Source organism: Microplitis mediator, chromosome 5 (genome assembly GCF_029852145.1).
Source record: "Microplitis mediator isolate UGA2020A chromosome 5, iyMicMedi2.1, whole genome shotgun sequence".
Taxonomy (NCBI): domain Eukaryota; kingdom Metazoa; phylum Arthropoda; class Insecta; order Hymenoptera; family Braconidae; genus Microplitis; species Microplitis mediator.
The window spans coordinates 14,478,212-14,486,116 of NC_079973.1; the positions used below are offsets into that span (position 1 = coordinate 14,478,212).

Below are 7,905 nucleotides of genomic sequence, written 5' to 3' on the forward strand. Positions count from 1 at the left end.
AATGCGCGACCGAGCGAAAATTATTCTAAGTCCTGAGCACCAAAATCAAAGGAAATAAAATAAAAACGCTTATATAGGTTTCGAATAAAACGTTTAAAAGTTTTAAGAGATTGAAAGAATTATAAAACGAACAGAAATACGAGAAATATTGGTGAAATTAAAATAAACTCTAGTATTTCAATCGTTCATTCTTTCATTTTCTATCCGTCCGCGCGGATTATCGTCGCTTGCACGGCTAAGTTCTCGGGACTTAGTATTTATTTAACAGCTTAAACGAATTCTTTTCTTTTAAATTCAATTTTACTTTGGATAAAATTATTTTTACTCGATTTCCTTTGACTTTTTAACTCGGGACTTAGAAAATATTTCACAACCGTAGACTCTCGATGCCAACACCAGAGGGCGAAGGAATTTATTCCCGTCCACAGTTACGACGGATAGTTATCATGATAAAACCGCGCATTTAAGCCCGGAAAGGTAACCTAGTTCTCCAGAGAAGTTGTCTGAGAAGACCATTCACGGACAACTGACGGAAACTCTCGTACCAGGCGTCCGACCGGACCAGGTAAGTGCAGTTTTTCATTCTCATGGAGGGTTGAGGGACTCCACCCTGAGGCCTTCTGCCGAGGGGTGGTGGGTATTTGGGAACCGAGTAGGTGAGGATCTGTTGGAGACCATCCACTGATCCTCATGGGATGGGACTTCGTGTAGGGCCGACGGGGTAGTCGACCAGACTCCCCTGAAGCAACCGAGAATGGGGGTAGACCGCGATTTTAGACCGCGAATCTGTTAGGTATGTGTGTGTGTGTGTGTGTGTATATTTTGTGTGACCGCGTGGAATTATTAATAACCAGCGGCATTTTTGTTATTAAACCGCGTTAAAAGTATGGATATTATTTTATTGTAAAGGTAGTAGAACTGAGCATCGGAGCTCATGTAAAAAAAGGTTTTGTTTGTTTTCTTATTTAAATAAAGTTTGATTATTGTTTATTCGAAAAACTGTGTATAAATTAAAGACCCCTTTTGAACCCTGGACTCCGGCGAGCTAAACCAAGCAAAAAGGGGTAACTGTTTATAATTATTTTACAAATTACTGATTCATTTAAGTTCTGATTTTCCGATATGTAAAATGATCTGTTCGTAATTAATTTGGGTTATATTTAATGTTTGATGACTAATTTAATTTAAAACCGGTTATAATTTTACTCGTTACAAAATGGCGCTCGAACAGGGACCTGAATCATTTCCGAGATAACGAGTACCGCGAAAGTTTTGTTTTATGAAGCGTTTGATTGTTGTTCTTTTGTAAGCAACTCGCAACCGGATTTCACACGTAGGTATGATCGGCATAATGACAGTCCGCACACCAATAGATACCGAAGCAACCGCGTCGGGGTTATCAGAAAAGGTGTGGGATGTCGTTCGAGAAATACAATCCGGTACCGGTGAGAGGGTTGACACTTGGCCAGCATGTGGGGTGTAATATCGGCATAGTGTGGGTTAAAATCCGCGAGGAAAAAGGGATTTTCGCCCTGCCGCTTCACCACAGTCCATGTTGCTTGGAGTGGGTAATCTCGCCGTACTGGGGTAACCTGTGAATCCGTAATTTGAGACCTGAGTATCGCCGATACATTAAACGTACGGAATTTACCACTGTTCCGGAACTTTTACGACTCGCGGGTGAATATGAACAACTCGTCGCGCAGGAAAGAGCCCCTCCGGCCAAAGAAACCAAGCAACCACCCCGGAAACCGGTAAAGACCGCGACACAAGCACCACTCGAAATTTTCGAGTATAACTGGCGAGAGTGTTGTTGGAGATGTCGACAACGGGGACATACTAAGCCTGAATGTACGAATCAGTGGGTGAAATTTTGCATGCGGTGTGGTAAAATGGGAACGTTTTCCCGAGACTGTCCTTGTCCGAGACAGGGAAACGCCGAGAGGACCGGTACACGCTCCCAAACCCGGTCCGTGATTCCCCCGGGAGCACAAAATCAAACGATCAACGCGCCGAGAATCACCGAGCCGAAGGCAGGCAATTCCAGCCAACAGCCATAAAAACCAGCGATAAACGACCTTTTGCCGAGATCAGACTCGGAAACGCGAAAATCCATGCATTAATGGATACCGGGGCAACCGCGTCAATAATTTCTGAACACACGTGGCATTTCATCCATGCAAACAAACTATACACGCGCTATGACTCCACGCCAGTACAAGGATCAACAATGGGCAACCATATTGTGCGATCGACTGGTACCGCGTGGGTTACCATAAGACATGAGAACCGAGAATACACTTTGCCGTTTCATGTCATCACTGCGTACACGAGTGACATGCTTCTGGGTATTGACAATTTGTCAGCAATGGGCTATCAATTGATACGCCAACCTGGGACATTTGACTGTCATACCCTCGACATAAAGCATGATATAGAAACAGCCCGTAAAGAAATCAAGATTTGGCTCAAATTGGATGAATCAATAACTGGCCCAACCCGGTGTGCGACCCATAAAATTAAAATCAAACCTGGAACTGAACCGGTAAAAACGCGTTACTTTCTGAAGAACCCCAAAATGCAACAGATCATGAATGAAGAAGTTGACAAGATGCTGAAAGATGGAATCATCGAACCATCAAACAGTCCGTGGAATTCCCCGGTCGTATTAGTGCGTAAAAAGGACCGGAAATACCGTTTTTGCGTTGACTTCCGCAAAGTAAACGACGTATCCGAAAAAGACGCATTCCCAATACCCCACGTGAATGCATCTCTTGATAAATTAAGAAAAGCGAAATTTATCAGTACCATCGACTTGAAAAGCGGATATTGGCAGATACCACTGGAAAACGAAAGCAAACCGATTACTGCTTTCACGATACCCGGACGTGGTCTGTTTCAATTCCGTGTAATGCCTTTTGGACTACATTCTGCTCCTGCAACGTTCCAGCGAGTAATGTACGAAGTCCTGGGCGCTGACCTCGAAGCTCACGTGGTAGTGTATTTGGACGATATAATAATCGTCAGTGAAACCCTTGCCGAGCACATGGAAATCCTGAAAAAGGTTATGACACGACTTCGCACCGCGAACTTGAAATTAAACCCCGAGAAATCCCACTTTTTGAAACAAAGTACCGTGTATCTGGGCCATGTCATCGACGAACAAGGAATCCGAACGGATCCGGAAAAAGTTAAAGCAATTACCGAGATTGCTCCCCCGCGTACAACTAAAGAACTGCGCCAGTTTTTGGGAATGATATCCTGGTATCGACGGTTTATTCCCAACTGCGCAGACCTGACCAAACCATTGACTTGTCTTCTGCAGAAAAGAAAACGATGGAAATGGGAAACTGCTGAACAAACGGCGTTTGAAACCCTGAAAAACCATCTAAAATCGGACCCCTTATTGGTTCCCCCGGATTTTTCTAAACGTTTCGTACTACAAACGGATGCGAGCGACGTTGGAATAGGCGCTGTCCTGACACAGGAACACGACGGCGCAGAAAAAGTCGTCGCATACGCGAGTCGATCGTTAAACAAAGCCGAGCGGAATTACAGTGTAACCGAGAAAGAATGTCTTGCAGTGGTCTGGGCGATTCAGAAAATGAGACCATACCTCGAAGGGTATGAGTTCACGGTCATTACAGATCACCAGTCACTGAAATGGCTCCGATCAATCGAGAGTCCGAGTGGTCGGGTAGCCAGATGGAATCTTTACCTTCAACAGTACGAGTTTGACGTCGTTTATCGGAAAGGGAAATGGAACAAAGTAGCAGACGCGTTATCGCGAAGCACTATTACCAATTCCGACGAAAATGACCCTCACGAACCAGAAACCGATTTAATTCTTGAAGCAATTGATCTTGGCGATTCTTGGTATGAACGAACGGTCAAAGGGGTCAAGAATGACCCTCAAAGATATCCCGAGTATTGTCTGAAACAAGACTTATTATATCGGCATCGATATCATAGCCTAGACTATGCAGACCGAGGCAATGTCTGGAAACTGTGTATTCCAGCAGCGGGAGTGAGACAGATCGTCCGCGAGAACCATGATGTGCCTTCGGCTGGTCACTGCGGAATCGCTAAAACGATTGCTCGGGTGTCCAGTCAATATTACTGGCCGCGTATGAGAGCCGAAATTACTGAGTATGTGCGGCAATGTGTGAAATGTCAAGCATATAAAGCCTCACAGCAACCACCATCGGCCCCAATGGGGACAATTCCGGCCCTGAGGCCATGGTCAGTGGTAGCTGCTGACGTAATTGGACCAAAACCGCGATCCTCACGGGGAATGTGTTATTTGGTAGTCTTTCAAGACAAATTCACAAAATGGATAGAAGTCCAACCGTTACGGCAACAGACAGCCTCCGCGATCACCAACGCGTTTAAGGAACGGGTTCTGCTACGTTTTGGAAGGGTAGAGACAGTTATTACCGACAATGGTACCCCTTTTGTCAGCAAAGAGTTCACTTCTTTGCTCCAGCAATTCGGGATAAGACACGTCCGAACACCCCCATATTCGCCGCAGTGTAATCCCGTTGAACGTACGAACCGGGTAATTGGTACAATGATCGCGCAGTTTGCCGGAACAAACCAGAGAAACTGGGATAAGCAAGTTCCGGAATTTGCCTTCGCGTATAATACTGCGAAACACGATGCCACGGAATTTTCCCCGGCATACCTGAACTACGGTCGCGAAATACAGCCTCCGTCATCGGTACGATCTCGCGCCGGACAAGGGGAAAGCGAGGTGTACGACCCTCATCGGGCAGCGAAGACTCTGGAGGACACAATGGAGTTAGTCAAAGTAAACTTGGCACAGGCTTATGAGAGACAAGCCAAGTATTATAATCGAAAGCGAGGTTCTTGGCAACCAGTTCCTGGGGATCTGGTCAGCAAGAGAGAACATCACTTGTCATCCGCGATTGATAATTTTTCGGCTAAACTCGCAGAGAAGTTCGCTACGGGCTTTACCGTGACGAAAGTCGTAGGACCTTCGGTATACGAAGTGACCAAGGAAGGTAAAACCTTCACCGCGCACCTTAAAGACCTAAAACCCTTTCACGAGGGAAATCCCCTGAAACCTGACCGCGACCTACTTGACCACGAACAACTTGACCACGACCACGAACAAACGGAACCAGAATTAGACGAAACTTTGCAACCGCGTCGTATAACTCGGGCTATGGCGAGAAATGCTAATTCTCCCCCTATCACCGGAGACCCGGGTTGAAATTGGGCCACCCCGTAAAAAGGGGGTAAAATTAGGATCAGTTATTCTGTCTTTGAGGAGTTTATATTTTTTTTTTTATGATAAACACATGTAAAGATAAATTATATATATATCATTTTTATATATATAAATCATATGTTATTCACTTTAAATGTTTTTTTTTCTCTTTTATTCTACTACCTCGTATAAAAAAAAAGAGAACCGTGTAAACTCTCAGTTACGTGTTAGGAATGAATGAATGAATGAAACAGTATGATTATCACTATTGTAAACCCTTTTGAAAACTATTGTATATAGATGCAAGCTTCAACTATCCAAGAGTTCACGATGGAAGAGGAGATGGAGCTGTTAGAGCGAATGGTCCAACAACAGCCGTGCCTGATTTTGGAGCCAATCGCCGAGCCAACCACCGAGACAAGCACCGAGATCACCACACTCCCAACTACCTCAGCAACTACCTCGTCAAGTACAGCCACCAATACCCGGAAAAGGCCCGACATACAGCTAAGGAAGGTCCAAAAAGTGAAGTACCACCTGGTCAAAAAGGTCGAGCCATACGACCCGACCAAGCCCGGTTTTAAAAGGCCAACCAAAAGGCCCGTAATTCGGCCAGCCAGCGCCGAAATAATAAAACTTGCCAAACCAATAAAGGCGACCACCAACCCGGGCCCACTGGTAATCAGCGGTCCCCAGTCAACGGCCGAACTGGTTGGGGAGAACCCCCGTGGGAAACACAACGATCCCACGAGCACCAACCTCGATACTGGCCACGTCAGCAGTAAGGAGCAGCTCGACAACGACGATGCCTTTCCCGTTCGAGCCACAGCGAGTTTCCCTAAGAAGAAACGGAGGATAGGGGGACAGAGAAGGGAATCGACTGCGACCAACCCGGGCCCACTCGTAAAGAGCAGTCCCCAGTTGGGCAAATTGATCAAAAAGGTAAATCCAGTGATCAGGAACGAGGCGACAACCACGACGAGACCTATTAAAGTAATTGTCACCAACCCGGGCCCATTCCGAAGGAACGGTCCCCAGCTAGCAACAATCGAACCTGGGAAAACAAAGAAAGGACTTGCTACCAACCCGGGCCCATCCTCAAGGGACAGTCCCCAGCTGGCAACAACCATCAACGCTGGCTGGATTGACTACGATGACGCACCTCTATTAGCCGACTATCCGGAGTACGTTGAGTCCAGCCCGGAGGATCTGTTTCCGCCACCGAAAAAGGTCCAGACACCGTTGCAGCGGCTACTGGCAGCATTGACCCCTCTAGCCGAAGTAAGGCCAAAGACTGTGGCCAAGAAGGCAAGTTTTACCGCCTACGATGAAACATTGAGGGTATACAAGGTGACTCGGTATGTAAAAGGTCCAACGCCGAAGATAGAGCCGACGGGGAAGACTGTCTGGGACATGCTGGCCAGACTCAGGGAACGAGAGGAATAAAAAGACAGGAAGAAAAGAGGATAGCAGGCTATCCCCTTTTCTTTGTTGAGGTAGGAGGGGTGTGATGGTGGAGTGACCCAGTGAACCCAGAACAGAGGACACCTGTGATTTCTCTAAAACTAGTGCTACTACACTAGTTACTATGATTGTTACTTAAAAAAACTATTATATTATTGCTATTTTCTTATACCTATGACTTAATACTACTTATCTACTAATTATTATTCTTACATCTACTGGACTATCGTTTATGCTTTAAAAACTAGGACTAAAATTCTAAATAGTATGTTCCTTTGTTTAAACAAATTAATTACTACTGTACTTATATTACTCTATTTATCTATTGACTTAAAAATTATTTATTTAACTATGGTTCTATTTCATATGACTTATACTTTTGTATATAATATTCTTTTCTTTTTCTTACTTTATTATAAACAGTATTATTTTACTTTAACAATGAGTTATTATTATTATTTACACTTATAAGGCTGTGCTTTTAAAATCTAAGTCGAATGAATATACCGAGATATAAAATTATATGGATGTACGGTATAAGTATGTGAATGCGCGACCGAGCGAAAATTATTCTAAGTCCTGAGCACCAAAATCAAAGGAAATAAAATAAAAACGCTTATATAGGTTTCGAATAAAACGTTTAAAAGTTTTAAGAGATTGAAAGAATTATAAAACGAACAGAAATACGAGAAATATTGGTGAAATTAAAATAAACTCTAGTATTTCAATCGTTCATTCTTTCATTTTCTATCCGTCCGCGCGGATTATCGTCGCTTGCACGGCTAAGTTCTCGGGACTTAGTATTTATTTAACAGCTTAAACGAATTCTTTTCTTTTAAATTCAATTTTACTTTGGATAAAATTATTTTTACTCGATTTCCTTTGACTTTTTAACTCGGGACTTAGAAAATATTTCACAACCGTAGACTCTCGATGCCAACACCAGAGGGCGAAGGAATTTATTCCCGTCCACAGTTACGACGGATAGTTATCATGATAAAACCGCGCATTTAAGCCCGGAAAGGTAACCTAGTTCTCCAGAGAAGTTGTCTGAGAAGACCATTCACGGACAACTGACGGAAACTCTCGTACCAGGCGTCCGACCGGACCAGGTAAGTGCAGTTTTTCATTCTCATGGAGGGTTGAGGGACTCCACCCTGAGGCCTTCTGCCGAGGGGTGGTGGGTATTTGGGAACCGAGTAGGTGAG

General features: G+C 44.4%; 1 protein-coding gene across 1 annotated transcript; it reads left to right on the forward strand.

Moving 5' to 3' along the window:
- The first annotated feature begins 497 nt into the window (after window positions 1-497).
- Window positions 498-6,797, forward strand: LOC130667820 (uncharacterized). Its single transcript, XM_057469674.1, has 2 exons — window positions 498-565; window positions 5,534-6,797. The coding sequence occupies exon 2, from the start codon at window positions 5,534-5,536 to the stop codon at window positions 6,677-6,679; it is 1,146 nt and encodes a 381-aa protein (XP_057325657.1). The 5' UTR covers window positions 498-565; the 3' UTR covers window positions 6,680-6,797.
- Window positions 6,798-7,905: the final 1,108 nt, after the last annotated feature.

Excerpts from the sequence above, each read along its gene's own strand:
- LOC130667820 (XM_057469674.1), top strand. The coding sequence starts at position 5,534 with ATGCAAGCTTCAACTATCCAAGAGTTCACGATGGAAGAGGAGATGGAG.